The sequence below is a fragment of the Hydra vulgaris genome, chromosome 11, assembly GCF_038396675.1.
Source record: "Hydra vulgaris chromosome 11, alternate assembly HydraT2T_AEP".
Classification (NCBI taxonomy): Eukaryota; Metazoa; Cnidaria; class Hydrozoa; order Anthoathecata; family Hydridae; genus Hydra; species Hydra vulgaris.
In genome coordinates, this window is record NC_088930.1 from 19477271 (window position 1) to 19502123 (window position 24853).

The 24853-nt window shown below is 25.6% G+C and overlaps 1 protein-coding gene across 1 annotated transcript in view; it reads left to right on the forward strand.

Annotated features, from left to right (window-relative positions):
- Window positions 1–2124: 2124 nt before the first annotated feature.
- Window positions 2125–24853, forward strand: part of LOC100205270 (testis-expressed protein 10 homolog) — a 65942-nt gene continuing 43213 nt past the window's right edge. Inside the window, exons 1-3 of the mRNA XM_065810380.1 lie at window positions 2125–4306; window positions 12841–12966; window positions 19840–21049. Coding sequence (XP_065666452.1) covers window positions 4121–4306; window positions 12841–12966; window positions 19840–21049 — 1522 coding nt within the window. The 5' untranslated portion in view covers window positions 2125–4120. The remainder of the gene's footprint in view (window positions 4307–12840; window positions 12967–19839; window positions 21050–24853) is intronic.

Sequence of the window (24853 nt, forward strand, 5' to 3'; positions counted from 1 at the left end):
AAATTAGTCACGAATTCAAATGAAATCGCTGCCGAATTCAATAAGTTTTTTTCAACAATCGGACATAAACTATCAAATAAGATTCCTTATGTAGACAACAACTCTGTTGACGAATTTATACCGTCACTTAATTCAACTATAAATTTTTCAAATCTAAGTTATTATGAATTTGTAATAGGATTTAATTCATTAAAAAGGAATAAAACAATTGGTCCTAATAATATAAGTGAAAATATTATAATTGACTCTTTTAATGTGATCAAAGATATCTATTACAAAGTCTTTGAAGCATCTATTACTCAAGGATCTTTTCCAGATAGTTTGAAAATAGCAAAAATAACTCCAACCTTTAAAACAGATGATCATACCAATATAACAAACTATCGTCCTATCTCAGTTCTACCAGTCTTTTCAAAAATATTAGAAAGAAGAATGTATAGCAGAATATACACTTATCTTATTGATAATAACAAAAATCAATTTGGTTTTCAAAAAAACAATTCTACTGAACACTAAAAAGCTGGAGAGCTATGGTGTAAAATATAAAACTCTAAATTGGTTCAAAGGCTACCTAAGTAATCGCAAACAATTTATTTATAATAAAGAATCTTTAATAACGAATGTAACATGTGGTGTCCCCCAAGGGTCCATACTTGGGCTACTGTTATTTTTATTATACATAAATGATCTTTACAAAGCTTCTAACTTAACGACCGTAAATTTTGCGGATGATAAGAATTTATTTCAGTCGCACGAAGACATAGATATACTTTTTAATAAAATGAATAATGAACTAAAAAGAATATCTTATTGGTTTAGAAAAAATAAATTGTTTTTTACTTTTTTACCTAACCTCTAAAAAAAAGAGAATCAAAAATATCTTGCCTGATTTATTAATTGACAATACAATCATAAAAAGAGAAAAAGTTTCAAAATTCTTAGGAGTTATGATAGACGAAAACTTATCTTGGAATCAACAAATTGATAATATTTCCATGAAAGTTGCTAAATGCATTGGAATTCTATATAAAGCTAGATATATACTAAATAAACACCAACTAACTCAACTATATTATTCATTTATTCATTGCCATATAAACAATGCTAATATTATATGGGGAAGCGCTCACAAAACCAAACTTAAATCTCTCTCGGCATCAAAAACACGCAGCTCGCATAATTAATTTTGCAAATCGTTTTTCAAGCTTAACACCACTTCTTATAGAAATGAAAGTTTTAAATATATACGAACTAAATATTTTTAATACTTTATGTTTTATGTTTAAATGTAAAGAAAATGTATCTCCTAGTGTATTTATAAATCTCTATAATTTGAAATCCAAAAACAAATATGAACTTCGTTGTAGTAAAAATATTCAAGAGCCATTTTGCAAAACAAAAATTGACTAGTTTTGTATTTCTTATCGTGGTCCATTTCTCTGGAATAAAATAGTATTACCTAACTTTGATTTTTCTTTCAAGTGGTCCTTTTTCTTCCTTTAAAAAGAAATTAAAAGAAATAATATTTTCAACACAAATTATATTCATCTATTTTTAGTATTTCAAGTTAATATGATTTAATACATTATTTTTGTTTACTGTATAAAGAATATAATTTATACAACATATATTGAATACTTTATATTATAATATTATTCAATATTGAGAATGTTATATACCTATATTATAAAATATTATGTTAAAACTTGCTTAACATCTGAAGAGTATTATAACGCATATGTAATTTAATGTACCATTTTTTTTTATATAGATTGTAAAGGGCTTCATGATAAGATCATGTGATCTTCTGGAAGTCCTACCAGTAATACATTCATTGTAAATCTACCTTGTTCATATTATTCTGGAAAATAAATTACAAAAAAAAAAAAAAAAAAAAAAAGTTTTGTTATCTATTATTATTTACAAAGAAGAACGGAAACCCGCAGTTAACCGTGGTTTTTAAAAAATGGAATTCAAGTCGCCATGTGCCGAACCTAAAGGAAATTTAAAATCCCCTAAGGAAATTTAAAATACTACTATAGTAACAAATATAAACTAGTGCTTAGAAAACTTTGGAAAACGAGTGCTTTTAAAAATACTAAATTACTATAATGAGCTTAAAACTGAAGCCAGTCTTATAAAAATTATTTATGACAGTTATTATGTTGTTTATAAAATAACATAAATAAGCTACAAAATTAGGCCCAGCTAATTTTGTAGCTTATTTATGCTGTTTTATAGCTTATTTATGCTATTTTAAAGCTTTTTTATGTTTGTTTAAGTTATTTATAGATATAGATACTATATTTTTTATATTATGGCTAATTTCGCTAAAAAAAATTTATGATATTAATTTTATGTTAAATTTAAAACTGATTAGATTAAATTGAATGATATCAAATAATTGATAGCCAGTAAATGTAAGCATTTGGCTCTCATACTCATGGATGTTGTAAAAATAGGTTAAAAATTGTAAATTTGATAACATTTGTTAACTTTGATTATCTCACACGTATGTAAATAATTTCATTATATTGAATTCTATTTATAATAATATTCAATTTATAAAAAATCGAATATAACAAAAAACTTATGATAGCTTATTTAATAAAAATAATTTAATTTATTTTTTTATAGTTTTGAAATCCTTAAGTATTGTTTTGTCAATAGATTAAAAATTTTGTAATTTAAATAAAAAAAAGCAAGTTATAAAAAATAACTCTGAGCATGCTTGCTGTTTAAGGTTAACTGCATGTTATATGGAGACCCTTTTAAATTTTCTCTATATTTTTGAAATGATGAATATAAACTTCATAAATTAAATTTGAAATTACAAACAGTTTTAATCTCTATAAAAAATAAAGCAAATAAAAATAAGTTTTGATAATTAAAAATGTTTATTAATATTGAGAAAATAAATATTATGGACATATCGAACTAGATTTTGTTTCTTACTCTTCAGTTGCTCTACTAACTTTGTTTTTTGAGTTCACTAAATTTAAATAACTTATGGCTTATGTTAAGATTTAAAAGTCTCAATATCAAATTTGTGGTATAACTAGTTTTTCCTTAAGCCTTGATGCCATTTGCAATACAACAGACCTAATTTCATCTGTTGTTAAATTGTATAATTTTGCTTTCATGTCAAGAATAACATCAGTTAATTCTTCCTCTTGTGTATCATTCAATGTATTTTTTCGACTTAATTGTTTAATCTTTTCTTTTTCCAACTTTCTTTAGCAAAGTAAATCTTGAAATACCAATGTTTATAATGCACATCTGTGTAAAATGCTGACTACAACAACATATTCCACATATTCACAGGGTTCTGCAATGCTGCTAGAGACCATGTTGTTTCCATTAGTTCATTTTTGTTTGTTGCCCACTTTTAAGTTTCTTGGCATATTCTGTATTAATAACAAATTTTCAATTTTTTTTTTTATTATTTAAATTAGGGTTTTCAAAAATATAAATTTAAGTACTAAACAAAGCTTGTAATGATATAAATTATACATTAATTAGTTATTACAACATGCATATACAACATTAATTAGTTAGTACAAGATATCCTATTAATAAATTATAGTCATAAAAATACTTTTTTTAAATGGCATTTGGTGCATTTCAAAAAAGTTCTTCAACATTATTTACAATTACATTAATTTAATTGTACTTACAGCTACAGAGCAAATTATTTGATTTTTGTACATGTTTTTCATAAAGTAAATAGCTAATAATTACTAATAGAATACTTTTAAGTTCATAGTGAAATGACCAAATAAAATACTAAGCTAAGTTTTGCTAACCTTCGAAAAAAGTTTTCTATTAAAATCTATTTTTGAAAGAAGAACGTTTCTTGAAACCTTCAATAGTTTTCTGAATGTCAAACTTTCCTGGATGGCTACGATCTTTTTAATCTTGTATATAAAACGTTATTTAAGTAAAAATTTTTAAAGACAAGCACCCAGTTATATTATTTAATGCCATGTCCATATTGCCAGCACTGTCTATATATTCCACACTTACCCTACTGAAACCCTAACAGCTCAAGATATAGTTAAAAAAATTACTAGAAGACTTTAATTTTCATACCTATACACTTTTTTTAGATTAATTTGAAATGGTGAAGTCCAAGAAAAAAAAAGAAAAAACTGCAGACTTTAATAAAGTAAAATTTAAAGTTGGAAAGCATAAACCCAGAGGAGGTAATGTCACTGATACATCATTTAGAACAGCCACTATAAATATTTCTGCTCAACTTGAAGTGCGCAATGTACCAACAAACAAAAGAAATTTGTCATTGAAGGTTTGGGTTTTTAGCTTCATAAAACTCCATAAAAATTACATTTTTTATTGTCTTAATTATTTGGTTAATTGGATGTAAGATTTTTATAACCTATCTATGTATTATATCGCCAATTAATAAAGAGATTTTGTATTACTTTTTTTATGTATGATGTAATTAAGAAGCTCTTGTTAATATTACTTGCTAGTTCTATAATATATATATATATATATATATATATATATATATATATATATATATATATATATATATATATATATATATATATATATATATATATATATATATATGTATATATATATATATATATATATATATATATATATATATATATAAATATATATATATATATATATATGTATATTATATACAGTATATATATACAGTATATATATATGTATATATATATATATATATATATGTATATATATATATATATATGTATATATATATGTATATATATATATATATATATATATATATATATATATATATATATATATATATGTATATATATGTATATATATATATATATATATATATATATATATATATATATATATATATATATATATATATATATATATATATATATATATATATCAGTGTTTCACAGGAAAATGTGCAATAGCGTGCAGTTATATGACCACGCAAAAAATACTTTGTTTTGATGATTTGACCACGGCTTTTGACATATTTTCAAAATTTAAAAATGCCCAATTATTGTTGACACTATTGAAAATGGTCTAGAATAGCCCCTGTATGTATATATATATATATATATATATATATATATATATATATATATATATATATATATATATATATATATATATATATATATATATATATATATATATATATATATATATATATATCACTTAACTTCTACTACTAATATAATTGCTCTGTTCTTTTAAGAACATTGAGCACTCTATTGTGTAGAATACTTTTTAAAGTTGTTTAAATATATATATATATATAATAATAATAATAATAATAATAATAATAACAATAATAATAATAATAATAATTAGAGATTAAAGTGCCATTATGATTATCTCACACGTATGTAAATAATTTCATTATATTGAATTCTATTTATAATAATATTCAATTTATACAAAATCAAATATAACAAAAAACTAATGATAGCTTATTTAATAAAAATAATTTAATTTATTTTTTTATAGTTTTGAAATCCTTAAGTATTGTTTTGTCAATAGATTAAAAATTTTGTCCCTGAATATTTCTGTACTAGTTTTGTCATATTAAGAAATTATTGATCATTATTTGATCACAACAGCCCTTTGTCAGAATACGTCACAAGCAGGTTAATGTTATTCTTTGATTTGCTATCAAAAAATGGAAAAGAAGAGGCTTAATCATTCATATTGAAGCTACCTACTCTATGGTCCAATGATGCAATATTCTAGGACATGAATGTTACCATTTCAAGGTTGTTAATGACACGGCAGAGTGAGGCATTACCCTCATCCAAAACTACAATTGTGCACTGACAAAGAACGAAACTCAAAAACAATATTTATTGTAGTTTTTGGTAGATACTGGACATTTGTACCAGTTGGTGGTTATTGTAGGCTTGATCACAAAAATATTTTTTTGTAAATAACAGTATTAGCCACTCTAGTTCATGTGGTTAAAGTATTTTAAAATAATTATGATACCTGATGGTTTAGTAAGCATTTAAAATTAATTTAACGCATTGCTAATTTAATACTTACACAGACTTTAAAAGTAAAAACATTGAAATCAATTATATTGGTGAGGTGAAACAGGGCTGATGACACCTGGGGTCCTGAAAGCACACTCTTCCCACACTTTTTAATTGATGAGATATTGTGCCCCTCCCCTTCACTTTGAAGACTGTGTTGTCAGCCCTGTGAAATAATAGCAACTTAACTAATATCATGATAATAAATAACTAACAATATACAGGATGTTTATATAGAACTTGTTATTAATAAGAAACAAATAATAATAGTCATAAGTAATCATAAGTGATCACAGAATGTTGTCTTTTCAGCACTTACATATGTCACTACCATTAGTAATGGTAGTTAAGAAACAACAGTTTTTTGTTCAAAAACACAAGCATTTGCACTCATTCCAGAGTTAACCTGCTTCTTGTCCAGTCGCAGATAAGCACCCAGTACTAAATAACCTCTCGGAAAACACTGTACATAAAGGCGTCCCTGAATATTTCTGTACTAATTTTGTGATATTAAGAAATTTGGACTTCCTCCAGTAATCAAACATGTCTTCATGACTTGCAAGTAGAGGTTCTTTCAAGTACTGCTCCATTGAGCAATATGCAGTATATATCTAAAATATTTAAAAAAAAATTTAGAAGAGTTTGGGCGAGAGGAGAATTTTGTATCAATGAAAGATACATATAATTTTTTTTAATCTGTGTTATAAATTATATCTGTATGCATTTTTAAATGATATTTTTTTAAAATAAATTTATTTTAAATTTATAAACAACAACATTTTTAGACAACGATAGTCTTTTTAATGAACTTTATATAAGAATCATTAAAGATAATACACAAAATCATTAAAGTTAGTAAACCTAAATTAATGAACATTAATTTTTTGTATTTAAAAAAATTTATCGATTTTATAAACAACTAATTTAAACGATTGTCTCTTTAATATATTTTTTAGAAGTAATTATTTTTTTAATGTGAAAGTATTTACTATCCTGTATTTGTATGGAAACTTACTATTTTTAACCCTTTGACTGGGCGATAAAATTTAAAGATGTTTAGAAAAATTAAACTAAAAAGATTTTTAGAAAAATTAAAATCAATAAAAAACAAAAATCATTTGTTTTCACAATAAAACATATATAAATAATATATCAAAAGATTGAAAAAATTGTGCATCATTTATTGGTACCATTTATTCATTACTGAAACCAATATATTAATGTTAAAGTCGTAGTTTTAAAGATCATTTTAAAAGCCATATTTCAACAGAAAAGTCACGATAGTGGCTCATCGCAGTCAAAGAGTAAGTAAGTAAAAGAACAACTCGTTTCTCCACGCAAGTAAGTAGGTAAGTAAGTAAGGGTAAGTAAGTAAAGGTAAGTAAGTAAAGTAAGTAGGTAAGTAAGCAGGTAAGGGTAAGTAAGTAAAAGAACAACTCATTTTTCCGCACAGCGGCCTTGTTTGTCAAGGTTCGTATTTCAGAGTTATAGAGTTGAGAGAGGGTTATACCACAAATGAGTAGCCTCCTCGTCTGTAGTGGCCATCTCAGCCTTGAGGAGGTGAATTAACAAAAAAACAAAAAAAAACAAACTATAATTTAAATCAAATGTGCCTATTTATTAAACAATTATTCAAACAACCAAAGTTGTTACTTTATTTATATGGGTTTCTATAATATTATAAAAACATATGCTAATAGAAAAAGTTTGAAGTTTTTTATTTTGATTGAAAACTTTATTTAAATAATTTTAAGTGTTTTAGTTTTTAAAGCTTTAATTTTGTTATTTGTATGTTTATTTTTTGTTTTTTAGTTTTAGTTAATTTCTTTTTAATTTTTTATTATGTGTAGACTAGATAAATTTTTTAGCGCCTTTTTTAAATGTTCAAATTTTCAAAACATGTTAACAGCTATGGTCAAATCATTAAAACAAAGTATTATTTGCGTAGTCACACATAAAGATGTGTGATTACATGCCTTCCTGACCAAGATTGATACATATATATATATATATATATATATATATATATATATATATATATATATATATATATATATATATATATATATATATATATATATATATATATCAAACATCATCTTTAAGTATAAAATCTTTATACTTAATAAACTACTTTATTTAGTTTTACAGTCTAAAATTAAATTGCAAAATAAGCTAACATCTGTATTATTTCAAATAATTCCTAAAAACATACAATTAACAAATTTACAAACTTTTAGCATCAAATTATTTTAAGCATAAATTTTTTTTATCATTTCATTTAGAATTTATAAAAGGATCGGGTGGTAAATTCTAAATAAAGTAATTAAAATAAAAATAAATTTATTTAACACAACATTAAAACAAACATTTTTGCCATTTTATTTTAGTTATTTTATTTTAGAATTTAAATAAAATATTTGTTTTGCTGTTTTTATTTTAATTATTTTATTTAAAGTTTAAATGAAATTTTGTTATGTCATTTTTAATTTATTTGGAACAGCAAATAAAAATAAGTTTCTTTTAAAGTTCTTTTAAAATTCTCAAACAATGTCAGGTCAGCAGTCAGGTCAGCATTACTGAATGTCATTCCTAATTCCTAGGGCTGATGTATATATCAGGGGCAACGACACCAGGGGGGCTTTTTTATTAATTTTTTATTTCAAAATTTATAGATATAAAGGACTTTTTAATAAAAATTGTCATTTGTGTCAACTTCAAACTTGTGTTGACGTCCATTGTTTTTTAAAAACAGTTAATTCCTATTTTAACATTAAATTGACAACTTTTTTTAAGTATATTTCATAGGAGAGAGTGGGGCACTTTGATACATATGAAATCATAAAACATTGCTATTGTTGAGTCATCTTTGGAGTTGTGAAAACCACTTTTATATGGTGAAATAGCTAAAATAGCTTTAGAGATTTATGGTCATATTACAAATTTTTTAGGTATCCTTTCTTCCTGTTAGTGCACTTATCCCATTTGTAGCTACACCACATTTTTATTTCTGAAAGTTTATTAAATTTCCAGTTGATAAAGGTTTACCACTCTTTGCAATACTTTATACAATTAAAAAACTTATTTTAGTAGCTTTGTATGAAATAATTTACTTTTTATCACTGGATGTTGCCCAAGAATGTTTTTCTTAGGCAATTCCACCTTGTCAATATGATTTTAACCTTCAGATTTGTCATACTTGCAGCCTGTTGAGAAAAATATGCCATGCTACTTTCCAAAACCTAAATATTTAATCATATTTTGAAATGGCGTATTTACCTTTGCTTAGCATCATTCCAAATTAATATTTAAATAAAATTACCTACTAAGTATGTTGCAAAATAAAACAATTTGGAATTATTAAAAAAATGGTGATAAAGGTGAAAATGCAAAGCACATGTTCAGCTGTTTTAAAAATTAGTCAAAGGTTGACAAAGGGTTAATACATTTAAAGACTAAATATTGTGTCGATTTAAAATCAAATGTTTTACAATAAGTCTTATTGTAAGACATAACTTCAATTTACAGTGATTCGAATAAAAAAAGATCAGAAAAATTAATGCATTTTTGTTAAAGAAATTTCTATGGAAAAAATGGTGTTGTGTATGTATGTTTGCTAAAGACGGCTTCACATTTAATAGTTTCTGCATATCTTCAGATTTGCTGTATTTTTTTTCAAAGTGTGTTTTTTGGCTCTCTTCTTTATCTTATATAATTAGATCAATGGTAAAAAAAATTTCAGAATCAGTAAAGCCTTCATAATGAAAGAATTTGTAACACTAAAGAAGCAAAACCAAAAGTTTTCTATAACATTTGATGACATGCGGTTATTGATACCTTGAAGATAAATTGAAGAACTGTTGACTATGTATGAAAACTGAGGAGAAGAAAATGACCAAGATATTACTGATAGTGATTAAGTTTTACATAAAGACTACAACTTGACAATTTTTTTGGATCAACCATCTGCTAAATTTGTTAGCAATTACAAAGATTAAAGTTAAGAAAAGCTAGTCAAAATCTTTAAAAAGTCTCCTGTTAAAAATAATATATATTTACAATAGTATATCCTACAAGAACAAGGCAAAAAGTTAAAATTGTCAGACAAGGTGAAACAGTCAGTTTGATATGTTGGGCAATTTTATAAACTAAAGTTACCTATCCCAAAAGCTCTAATTGACATTGCATCAGAAATAGGTTTAACAATGATGGTCTCAAATCAATGATTTAATACTTTGTTTTGTAGTATTGAAACTTGATCTTGAAGTATTATGCAGAAGAGAATCAAATCTCATCACTGGGGAAACAACTTTTTGATTTATGTAAGATAAGTTAGATTAGCAATATTGAGTTAGCATTGATTTAGATGATCCACTGCATTAGAGATTTATACAACATAGTAACAATAATTTAACTTGTCTACTAATTTACTTACGAAATCCTAAAATATACAAAAAAGGAATTTAAAAAAATCAAAACATATTTTCAATACCAAAGAAAACCGTTATTCGTGAAAAAATAAAAAAACCGTTGACAAGAGTTTATAAAATTAAAGAAAATGAAGATGAAGAATCTGTTGAGGATTCTCAACAACTTAGTCCTACTATTCAATTGCTGAAAGAAGAATTAGAAAATCAAATACGAAGAAAGAGAATAAAAACTGGGCAAAAAATGTAAAGAAGATGCCAAATATTGATTGTTTTGACTTTGAGAAATTATTGAAGAAGGAAATGAAAATAATGGAGTAAGAGCCAATATTCTAAGTATAACATAATTACTTGATGAAAATATTGTCAACAAGCGTAGAGGCAGAGCAAGCCTTTTCAGCTGCTAGTTATATATGCAGTCCTTTGAAAAGTAGATTAGGAGATGATACTTTGAGTAGTGTCTGTTTATTAAGATCACATTTCTTGCAATGATTCTCTCACATGATATTCAAAACAATAAGTTAGGTTTATGTTTTTATTTTACATTTTTGTTCATTTAAAATTTTGAATTATATGGGTTTACAAATGAATTGGTTTATTTTTATTTATCACACCCTCATACATATTTTAAAAATTATTCATTTTTGAGATTGTTATCTTCAAATATTCGAAATATAAGTACAGTTGTCATTTTGTCATTTACAATGTGTATAAGAAATCAAACTCTACTAATTCTGAGATTCTGCTGAATCGTTCAGGAATTTAAATATCATGCGCTGATCCAGCAAGGTAGAAAAGTGAGTGGGATTACAATTCCTTATTGACTCTCATGTCATCTCATTTACTCTTTCCCTTTTTTTCTGTTATTCTTTCTTTTTTAAATAATTTTATTCCATTTTTTATTAACTTTTTTTTAATACTTTTTTTTTTAGTTTACTATCTTTATTATTACTTTTTGTTGTTTGTTTGTATTGTATATTTTTTATCACTCCGATGACTAACTTTTAACTATATAAGTGACACCAAACCTGGTTTTATAAAGTTATAAATAAATTAATAATTTTATGGTTAAATTAGTGGACAAAAAAAACTAAAAAAGAAAAATGCAGTCGTTTGTGTTTTAGTAAAGATATAAACCATTAAATAAAGATATAAACTATAATTATGCACTTATAAAAATATAAGCCATATCAAAATTCAGCTGAATGATGATACAATAAAAAGAAGATGATCTTTTCTTGAATCTTAATTTATCAAAAAGTTTTTTAAAATTACTATTGTGTAGCTTCACAGTGTATTCAGCAATGGAGATCTCGGATTCAGCAATGGAGATCTCAGCAATGGAGATCAGCAATGGTGATTAGACGACCTCAGAATTTTAAAACTTAGTTTTATTTGTTATTTTAAATAAGTTAAAAACAATAAAGTGAATGGTTTATTAAAATTCTGAATAAATTAATTAAAAAAAAAAACAGCCAAATAAAATTTTTTATTTAAGTTCTAAATTAAATAATTTATAATAAAAATTGAGTAAAGAACTTTCTTCTTAAAATTCTAAATAATTAAAATAAAAAATAAATAAAAAGTAACGTTTTATTTACTTTCGAACTAAAATAATTAAAATAAAAACAGCAAAACAAACTCTTTATTTAAATTCTGAACAACATAGTTTAAAAAGCTCAACAGCAAAATAAATGTCTTATTGAAATTCTAAATTAAAAATTTAAAAGTTAAATTTTAAATAAAAATAATTAAAATAAAAATAAAAGAATAAATATTTTATTTAACTACAAAATAAAATATTACAGAAAAACAACTGAAGAACTAATATTTTATTTAAATTCTTAACAAAATAATAAAAATAAAAATGACAAAACAAACATTTTATCCTTATTCTAATGGCTATTTATTTGAATTATAAGCAAAACAGTTAAAGAAAATACAACCATTTTATTTGTTCTAAATAAAATATTAAAAATAAAATCCACAAATTTAATGTTTTTTATAAATTCCTAATAAAATAGTAAAAAATTTTCTTTCAATTTTAGCTAAATGTTCCCATGTTTGTCTCTGTCCATTAGCAATTTTTTGCTGACCTTATTTTTTATAATTCCAATGGTTTTTAACTAAGTGAATTGTTTATTATTTACCAACAGCAATCATCAAAAAAAAGCAAAAAAAAATTAAATTCTATATTATTAACTTAAAAAGATATTTTCAAATTTTTTTTTAACTTTAAAAAATTCTTTTTTTTAAATACTTTGAAGTAAAAAAGGAGATTAAAAGTTGATAGTCAAACTTTTTTTTTTATTCTTAACTTAAAATACTTTCTTTTATTACAATATATATTTATGCTATGATATTTTCTTAAGGATTTACTCAATCAAGTTAACCACTATAACGCTACGATTAGACATGAAGCAATGCTGGGAATGCTTGACTTATTTCAATCTCATCCAAAGGTTATGCATGAACAATTGAGTGTTTGGATACCTAAGGTACAGGTTAAAATTTTTAAGACTAAAGATAAATTATTGTGTAATATATAACTTTATATATTATCTAAACTTATGTAAACCAGGATATGTTGCGGTAGTGGTGTAGTGGTAGAGCGTTCGCTTCACAAGCGAGAGGTTTGATCCCCACTACGTCCCTGTTAGTACCGCGCTCAACTTGTTTCTGCGCAAAGCGGCCTTACTCATCAAGGTTCGTGTTTTAGAATTATAGAGTTGAGAGAGGGTTATAACCACAATTAAGTTGGCTCCTTGCCTGTAGTGGCTTTCTCGGCCTTGGGGAGGTGAAATAAAAAGTATATTTATATATAAACGTTTTTGTTTTGAATTGATATATATATATATATATATATATATATATATATATATATATATATATATATATATATATATATATATATATATATATATATATATATATATATATATATATATATATGAAGCGAAATTATATAAAAATTTCAAAAATAATATTCATTTTAAAAACTTTTAACTTTTTAAAAAAATATTAAACAAAATTATCATAAAAAATGCATTTTTTTTTTTTTTTTTGTTAAAAAACAAAATTTTTAATTTTATAAAACCATAAATAACAATTTCTTTTCGAAGTAAATATTATTTTTGAAATTTTTATATAATTTCGCTTCATTTGAGTACCAGGTTGACATATTTTTGAAAAACTTTTTTAATGAAAATGTTAAGGGCCCATTGAATATTAGAGGCTCTTGGGAGACCCCTTAAAATATTTTTTATTCAAAAAAATTTTTAACCTAGTGTTTTTGTATGAGATGGAACACATTTAGGGGGTGAGAGCAGATTATTTTCAAAAATGTTGTTTTTTGGGACACCCTAATATGTATATATATATATATATATATATATATATATATATATATATATATATATATATATATATATATATATATATATATATGTGTGTGTGTGTAAATTAGTAGAAAATCACTTAAAAATTTTTTTTTTCATTTAACACTTTGTTTCATCAATAAAGACTCATCAGAAATGAATGATCAAATCAATAAAACTTCAATTTATGCCAAAAATTAAATTACAGGAAGTTGCAAATGTCTTAACTACTGTTAATTTTCACACATTGTGGAATTTGCTGACACTATTATAAAAAGAATTCTTTAGAATTGACTGCTTATGCTTTTTTAAAAAAATATTTTTTTAAAGGGGGATTTAATGTAACTTTTATTTGAGCTCATTTATTTTTATAGTTTTTTAGGAGAAACTTAGATTTGTACCTGTATTTAGAAATTAATTCAGATTTTCTGTTTAATAAACATTCTTGGTCATGTGTAATCATTTCAAATTTTTCTTGTAGGCATAGTATGCATTTTTTTGAAATATTGTTATATGTAGGCGCTGTTTTAAAGATGGACCAATTCAATATGAAATCATCAATATTTTTATCTTTTAATTCCCATATATATTGCATGGTGTCTTTTGAGTACTTTTTATTTTTAAAAGATTGCTTATGATTGGCAAAACGTTTTTTCATTTACCTTCTGTTATGCCAATATATTTTTTATCAGGTACATTATTTGAGGAAACAATACATTTATATTCCACATTTTTTGATAAACAACTTCCACTCATTGAACAATTGTTTTTCGTTTACAATTACAATTTTCTGTAGTTTTTTCATTTAGGATTTTCGTATTTTTTGTGCAAATGTAGCTAACTTTAATTGTATTTTGATTAAAAATTTTATGCAATTTATTAGAAGGCAGGAAATGCATGTTGACCAATTTCAAAAACACTTTTCCTATGTTAGTGGAAACATTTGATGTATTTAATAACAACCAAAATAATGATAATTATGGATTTAAAACAGAAAATACCCCATCTTTTATACCTGATTTGGAAAATTTGGAAAATGACCTATTGCATTTAGTTAAAACAAAAAAGTTTCTCCTTATAAAAAACGAATTTCAAAAAAAAAAAAACTAAAGTTAGATGTTCTAAATCTTCGCAATCGGTAAGTTCTAAAACTCCATCAAAAAGAGGAAGAAAGAACTTTATCACATATTAAGCATAAGGGATTCTGTCTATATACTTCAGGCTGTAGAAGAAGCACTAGATCTGAGCTGTGATGATTTCTTGTTGAATAAATAGTCTATTCAATGCATTCGCACAAAAAATAGAAAAGAGCGGAATATATAAAATCAAATTTTAAGAATAATATGCTTGAAATGGGGGTTGTTCACTAGTATAGGAAATTATCACCTAGAATGGAGGTAAGAAGTTCTAAAGAAGAAAGTCTAACAATTCTATTTCATTTGGAGAAAAGAAACAACTGCTGGCTGTACCCACACTGGAGAGCTCTTCTGGCCAGGATCAAACTGAAGCTGTGTTAAACGCACTTTATGACTGCAACCTTTGATGACAAGTAGAAATAATGTGTTGTGGCACAACATTGTTTAATACAGGGTCATTAAAAGGAGTTTGTGTACTTTTGGAACTAAAACTAGACAAGGATCTACTTTTTGCTTGCTGTCATAACATTTACGAATTGGTTTTAAAATGTGTGTTTGAAACAATAATCCAGCAAGTTACAAATAGTCCTGATATTCCAATGTTTAAAGAGTTTAGAGACAGCTGGAAAACTATTAATCTGGCTGCTATTGAAACATACATTGCTATTGTCAAATAACATTTTAGTAATACAACATTTGAAGAATTGTTGACATTTTATAATCAAGAACTGCAAAAACCTGTTTTACATGATGATTATCTGGAACTGATTGAACTATATGTTATTTTCTTAGGAGATGATAATGAGAAAAAAGTTAAAACTAGATCTCCTGCAATGCATCCAGCTAGGTAGATGGCTAGATCTATTTACTCTTTAAAGTTATGTTTGTAACAATCCCAGATTGAAATTAGTCCCAAGGATAAACGAGCACTTTGATTTTGTTTCTGTCAAGAACACAAATTTATTTATTTTCTCGATTAAAAATTGAGAACTTCCTCCAGAGATCTGTTTCATTGTGGGATAAAGATTTGCCTATATAGAGGCAAAAAGAAAAATTCTTTTCCTAACTGCAGTTAATGATTCATCTAAAAGAGCAGTAAAACTTATTAAAGATTTTCATGGTTTGGTCACTGTAAAGGAAGAACGAAAGCAATTTTGGCTACGCTGTATGCAAGAGCATAGAAATCTGAATTATTAATTATCTGAATTAGAAATCTGTATCTACTATAGCGGCATAAAGTAAGTATACACCATTGAGTTTTGCATACATTTATTATTTTAAGCAATTAAAAACACTGTAAATTGTTGCAAACACAATTTTTATTTATCAGAATCATCAAAAACAACACTCTGTATCAAGAACATGCAGTTTGATCAATATTTAATATGGTAACCTCGCGCTTTAATAACATGTTTCATACGGTTTGGCATTGACTCAAACAGGCGAGTAATTGTTACATCATCAATATTGTTCCATGCATCTTGCAAAATTAACCAAAGACTTTCCAAGTTAGATGGCCTCTTTCCTTCAATGTTCTTTGCCATAACGCTCCACAAATTTTCAATCGGATTCATGTCCGGGCTCTGAGCAGGCCAATCAAGTACTGCCACCTGATTACGCCGAAGAAAATCTGTGACAGTCTTGTGAAAATCTGTGAAAGAAGAACAAGTTAAGTTGCCCAAACAGTGCACTAGCAGAAGGAAACATTGTGTTTTGTAGTACATCAATGTACTGGTGTTGGTTCATACTTCCAGTACGTCGATAAAGGTGCCTAAGCCCATAGCCAGACATACACCCCCAAATCATTAAACTCTTTCCTCCATGCTTGACACTTGGCGCAATACAGTTTTTACTGAATTTTTCACCAACTCTTCTTCGCACAATTACTCGTTTGGAACTAAGGAACAACTCGAAAGAACTTTCATCACTGAACAGGACATGTTTCCAATCATCTACTGTCAAGTCTTTGTGTGCTTTGGCAAATGCCAATCGTCGACGAACGTTTGTAGCTGAAAGCAGTGGCTTCTTTGCAGCCACACATCCACGAAGACCTGCTTTCAGAAGGTGCTGACGTACAGTTCGAGTTGCCAGAGTAACCCCATGTTCTTCAGAAAGTTTTCGACCGAGTTGAGGGGCAGTGAGTCTACGATCCTGCAAGGACATTCAAACTAACACTCTGTCAGTGTGTGGAGTTGTTTTCTTTGGTCTTCCAGATTGCCTCTTATCAGCTGTTGAACCAGTTTCGATATGTTTATCTATTATTTTCTTAATACCCATTGGTGTTGCTTTAAGTTCTCTGGCTATTTTTCTTAAACTTGCACCTGTTTCTGCCAAGAACACTGCGCGAAGTCTTTCTTCTGTTGTCAGTCGACGATATTTGGGCATACCTTCAAATATAAAAATGAATAATTACACAAAATATATCAGACAAATGGCCAAATAAGAATAATGAAAAACCAAAGACATTAATTAATCAGTATTAGCTTAAACTAACAAGTTGTTACTAAAAATTCTCTAAAACCCAACATGCATCTCAACAATGGATAATAATAATTTATTAATGACTTGGCCTAAAGTCAAAACTGGTCAGAACCATTTTGAAAGTTTTTAGGACAATAAAAAAAAGTTATTTGTTAATTGTTATTAAAAACTTAATTATAATAACAATACTATAACATTGTAAAACAATTACTAACCTTGTCTTCAAAATTTGCACAATTAAACAATACAAAGTTAACTCTTTAAAGTTTAATTTTTAGTACACAACATGAGTCACACTTGCTATTGTAAACAGGAAGTGCAAAGAATATTAAGTAAATTCACAGAATGCAATAATTGCTTCTATTATGTTTCTAAAAATAAGAAATACCACATTAAACTATTATTTTTACGATTTGGGTAGGGTGTATACTTACTTTCTGCCGCAATAGTAGATTATAAAAAAAGAAACTCTTAAAGGAAGATATCCTGCTTGATCAGTAATTTTATATTCTTTTAATAATTTTTATTTTATAAATTTTATTTTTATAAATTATAAGTGTTTCAATTAATTTAGCTACATAACAGGAAGACAGCAATTTTCAAAATCTTCAGAGTACTGTTGGCATGTGTTAGTGGTATCATATGAAGATAAAATTTTGTATTTAAGTTTAAATAGTTAAAAAAAATAGGGGGTATGCATTTCAATATCCCCCCCCTCCCTAAAAAAATGTCAATCATATAAGGGACACCCTTATATATATATATATATATATATATATATATATATATATATATATATATATATATATATATATATATATATATATATATATTTATATATATATATATATATATATATATATATATATATATATATATATATATATATATATATACATATATATATAGGGTGTTACCAAGGAAAAAAATTTATACAGCATTATCATAATATTAGAAATTTAGGTTGCTGGGTTGCAAAGATCGTACATTACAAAAGTTTCTAGGCAAAACTTGTCGTGCCAATACTAAATACAGAAAATTTATATTTTATAAATGCAAAATTATAAAACTAATTAATTTTCAACTTGTTTCTGTTTCTTTCTAAACAATCTTCTTAATCTTTTTCTAATTTATAGCGTGTCTTTTCTTTTGTAGCAAGAATACAAGTACAATCTAGTACAAGTACAAGTACAAAATATTATTTAATCGTTTATTATTTGCAAATAAATAATTAACAAAATACTTTGATCTGCTTTAATTTGCTAGTATTTGTAAATTTAAAAAAAAATTGTAAAAGTTTATGAAAATATAGTATTCTTTTTTTTATGCCTTACGCAAATAATTTATAACATTTATAAACACAAATAATTTACTAACTTAATAATAAAATGCTTACACTAAAATGCTTTACCAGCAAATTTAGTTTACTAACAGTATTTTTAACTACCTTAATAAAAAACTTTTAAATCTTTTTTTTTTTAAAGTAATTTTGAAATGACATTTACCTCCACAAAAGTCATTTTTTTGAATAATTACTATGTTAAAACCTTTGTTACTTTCCTAACTAAAGATAAACAGCATTCGTTGGTTTAAATTTTTTTTATTGTAAATAAAAAGTCTAAAATGTAGCAAGCGAAATGAAAAAACTAAAGAACAACTGACGTCAATTGAAAAATAAAGTTTTTATTTTATTTTTAAATGAATTGCTACACTTTTTGAATGACTTTGAATTGAATGACTTGCTACACTTTTTCTTTTGTAAAGAAAGTAATTGTTTTCGATTAACTAAATTATTTTCTTCGTTTTGTCTACTAAGTATTTCTATGTCTCTTGCATAAATCTTAAAATTTAAGTTTGTTTATAACAATTTTTTTAACAGTTTTTGTTTTTTTAATAGTTTTTTGAACTTTTGGGAAATTTAAAAAGAATTGGGAATTCCACATTATACATGGTGCCACCAGGCTGGTTAACACCCTGATATATATATATATATATATATATATGTGTGTGTGTGTGTGTGTGTGTGTGTGTGTGAGTGTGTGTGTGTGTGTGTGTGTGTGTGTATATATATATATATATATATATATATATATATATATATATATATGTATATATATATATATATATATTTATATGTATATATATATATATATATATATGTATATATATATGTATATATTTATATATATATATATATATATATATATATATATATATATATATATATATATATATATATATATATATATATATATATATACACACATGTTGAAAGTAATATATATTTATAGACAGTGTGTTAAGTATTAGATCTAAGATAATATTTTACTATTTAAAATTATTATTATTGTTAATTTTATTTTTTTTGTACACATAGGTATTTGAAAGACTTTCTGACACTGATTCAGTTGTTCGCCATTCTTTATTTGTTTGTGTGAAATATGCAATGAACATTTTTGAAAAGAACGAAATAGTTCCATTTTATAAAATCATGATTGCTTATATTTGTTGTGGCATGACACATATAAATGAAGGTGTTCAATTAGACTCACTTAATATACTAGATATTCTGTTAACTAAGTTTCCAGAAGCTTTTATTCCGTTCTGGAAGAAAGTATTAACCAATTTCATGGACTTAATTTCAAAGCAATCGTCAAAACAAACTAGTGCCTCACAAAGTGTTAGAAGTACGAAAGTCAAAACTAAAGGAAGAGAAATGAATACAGTTGTAGGTGGAAAGTTGTCCTCTGTAAAAGGGCGTGAACAGATTTTAGAAAAGTTATACAAAATGCTCAAGGTAATGCTAACCTATCAACAATCTTTGCTTAAAAAAAATGAAAAATGTGATTGTATAGATGAGACAGTTCATGTTTCAGAAACTATGGAGACTAACGTTCGTATTTGCAAATATACAATCAAGATACCTGAAATAGCTTATATTGATTTTGAAAGTTGGCTTGAAAACAATGATGGAGGTGAAAAGACTGGAGCTGAATCAAAGGAATTTGACAATATTTATCATTTAGTTGCAATAGTTTTACCTGTTCTTATAAACTGCTGGGTTGAGTATGATCCTGGTCAGCTGGTATCTGGGTTCATTGATTCAAATTCTTTATCATCTCTTTTACCAGGTATGAAAGCTACTATTGATACTTTAGATGCACTTCTTAATCTTTTGTGGCTATCAACTCATGAAAGAGATAGGGATGATTTTATTAAAAGTAACATTGGAACATTTAAAGAGTTTTATGTTCATTTTGTTCAGCTGTTTTTCTTACCAATGCAAAATTCCAGAAGTATGACAAATAATCACAGCAGTTCAGATCCTTTAAAACAATTTTATATCGAGTTTAATTTTGTAATTGCGCGAATAGTATGTAATTTGCTACTATCATCTCAATGTGTTCTTGATATTAAACAGCAAGAAAAATGCATTAATAAATTGGGATTGTTTATAACGGATGCTCTTCAACTAAAAATAAATGGAAGTGATTTTGTCTCCCAGCTTATAATTCTTGTAGAGAGCATTTTTTTGTTGAAAACAAAACAATCAAAAAGTTCAGAAAAAAATCAACCAGATAAAGAAGGTAAGTTTAATAAAATAAAGAAAATAAAACATGTAGTTAATATAAATTAAATTTAAATTATTTAATTTAACAAATTAAAACTCTTATTTGTTGTTTTGAGTTTATTTTTGAAGTGCAAATAAGTATGAGGGGGATTTAAGAGAAATTGAGAGCATAAGTTATGAGGGCTTCTTGAATCAATCATAAAAACATGGGGTAAATAAAATTCTGAATTATTTCAAAAGTACATCCTAAAATGAAATAGCTTTTGAAATGATGTTATCATTTTTGAATAATCAAATGAAATAAAAAAAAAGTAAAAAACAAAAAATGTTTTTTCAGCATTTAGGTCAAACAAAAGTTATAAAATTTTTTAATTTGAGTTATATTTTGAGGAGTTGTTAAGGAGAAACTTTAATATCCTCTGTGTTGTGTCTTCCAATTAGAAGATCAATCCTGATCTATTTCGATTTTGTAGCTGAACAAAATATTTATAGTTGAACTTTTTGTTTGTTAAACTTTATAGCTGGTTATATATGTCCTAGTCTGTGTGCAAAGTACTGATCAATGGCCATTAAGTGATAAAAAGAAAAATCTGCTAATTGAGATGTTTTTAGAAGTACAAAAGACTAGGATCAAAGACTTTAGGTCTTTGTTTCTAGTCTTCTGAAAAGAAGTTTTTCATGTGAAAATCTAAAGGAGAGTCTTAAACATTGTTTTGTTAATCATACTCTTCTGATTTTTGGTAGAGGTTCATGATCAACAACTGAGGAGTGTTGATTTTAAAAGACAGTTGAAGCGGATGTAGTTGAAGCTTCGAGTGGATGTCACTGTTACCTACATAAGTTTTATAAATTACACATTATTTTAATTATTTGTTATTTATATTTATAGCTTTATAAATAGTTAGGTTTTACATTATTACAAGAATTGATTGATAATGTTAATTAATTAAATTGTCATATTCATTTTGTGAGTAAATAAATATGACAATTTAATTAAATACCTGAGTTGGCCTAAAAATGCAATAAGTAGATAATAGCTTGTTGGTTAAAGTACTCATAATTCAAATTTAACTTAAAAAATGATTCTTGGAGCCTTCGACACCCCTCCCCCCCCCCCAACCATTTTCGGTATATAACATATCTATATAAAGTTTTCTTATATAAAGTTTTTATATTTATGTAAAGTTTTTCTAATGTTAGCCATGTTCTGGCCTACTGTGCTGCCTCGTGAAACAAGTTAAGTATATTACTATCAGGCAGGGTTGAAAAAAACTAAATTTTTTGAAAAAACATAAAAACCGTAGGTTATTTAAAAAAACCAAAAAAACCATGGTTTTTTTTTATTCAAACTCCTTTTTTTTTAAAAAAGCCATGTTTAATTAACTTTTTTAATTCAAAAAAAGAAAATGGACTATTCACTTGAGTAAACTTTTATCACTATTACTGATATAATTTATCATTCAATACATCATTTTTTAATGTTCTGTATATAAAAACAAACTTTGCCGCTTTTACTTTTCCATCTTGATAAAAAAGCAGAAAAACAGGGATTTAAAAAAATATTTCTATTTTATCCTATCATTTTTTTTAAATTAATTTTTATATATATTTAATAATTTATTTATTTGAAAAAATATGTGAAAGTATTAAAATGCTATAACATAATCATTCGTTTCAATAAAACAACAATATAAAAATACTGTTACACAATATAATGTTGTTTTTAAAAAACAATTGATTGTACTTCTACATATTATCATAAACATATTTTTTTTTTTTTTTTCTTTGTGAATAAAAATATCATCAAAATGAAAATTTTGACAAGCACTATAATAACAAGAGGAAGAACGGGAAATTGAAAAAGACTTATGTAGTTTAACTTTTTAATAAAAAGACTTATGTAGTTTTACTTTTTAACCCCTTAAGGACCAGGCCCGAGATATCTCGATCATGCTATATGGTCCAAAAAGACTGAACCCGAGATAACTCGGGCAGTCACATATTTTACGTTTCATTATGTATTAGCCCGAAATAATTTGTGAAAATAATCTTATAACAATATTATTATATTAAATCAACTAAGTATCAATCAAATTAATAATATTTAGATTTATAACAGACTTTTTTTTTATTCTTAATATGTCAATATCTAAGTTCTAAGCATTAAAAAAATTTTTTTTTTTTTTGTTCATTTATTTGAAAAAATATCGGTCCTTAAGGGGTTAATAAATAAGTTGTAAAATTAAGATTATAGTTTTTCAAAGTAACAATTTTGTTTTTGCTTAGAGCTATTTGTATGCTATGTTTTATTTTGTGTGTTTTTTTGTTCTACGCTTTTTTTTCAATTTGTTTCTTTACTCTCAAGTGAACTTGTTAAACTTGAACATTGTTTTTGTAAAGCATGCATATATTTTGCCTGCTTTTTAACATACTAATTTTCTTAACTTATAATGTAATACGGATGAGTTATACAGAAATGTTATTGCTGTTGACAAAATGATTTGATTTCGTTTTTTTATTTTTTTACAAGGTAACAATCAAGTAAAAAAAATTTTAAACACATGCTAAATTAAATTTTTTTATTTTTTTATTTAAAAATAAAGTAGTTTTAAACCTGAAGTCTAAAGTTTTTTTGAAGTTTTTTTTATCTACAGGTAAAGGGACCTCAGAATGCAATGGGACCTCAGAATGTCAGGTTGTAAATTAAGCAACATAAAACCCGAATTTTTTTATTAAAGGCTGAAAGCCATGAATAACTTAAGCAAAGGATATAATGTTAAGTCATAAAGGAAAAAAAAAATTAAATATTATCATTAGAAAACATTTTAATTTAAAATAGATGTTAAAAAAAGTCGAAAGACATTTTTTTAAGCAATTTAAAAGTTTTACCTAGCATTTTGTGGTGCTTAACCTAGCATTTTCGAAAATCTATATAATAAACTTTATGGATTTCTTTTAAGAATTGAAAATAAAATATAACTTTAACAAACTTAAAAAAAAACATATATCAACAAAAAATATAAAAATAAGATCTATATAAAATATAATCCAAAATCAGCTAAAACAGAATGATGCGTTGTATTCTAGAAGAAATTAGAGATCTTCAGAGAAAAGAACCCTTAAACATTATCTTCATCAAATTCAAACTGAAGGCATTTTTTGGTTAATTTTTTACAAAATGGTTTGATCAATATTAATTTTTAACTTGTTTCACCTCAGCATGATGCTTTACTGCATGTAGATTTTAAAACTTTATGGCAACACGAGCATTCTTTAAACTTAGTTGCAGCACAAACATTCTAGACACATGTAAACTCTTCCTTACATTTATAGAATGCCTCAATTTTTTGTTGTTGCTTGAATTTCCTTTCTTTATTAGCATACTTCTTTTTAGCAATGTCTTCCTTGATTGATGAGACCATTTCTTACTTTTGCCTCCATACCCCCCCCCCTTTCCTCCATTGAGCAATGAACCTGGGTAACTCTAACATAATGTGAACCTTGTTCACTTTAGGTTTTACTTTGGTTCCGGGCAACAAATTAGGTATTTCTTTAAGTGATATTGATTTATCAGGTATTGTTTGATAAGCTTACATGGCACTTTCGTGTTTATGTTTCCAATAGCTTGCTGAGCCATAATGAATATTTTTTGGAGATGAAAATGTTAGTGCTGTTGATGATTAATTATTTTCAATATTTTTATAAATACACAGCGTGGCTTGTAAGAACTTATCTTCCTGCATCCACTCAACACTGAGTCCTTCACTAGAAATTCCAACTTTTTACCTGCATTTATTATTGTTTATTCATGAAACTTTTT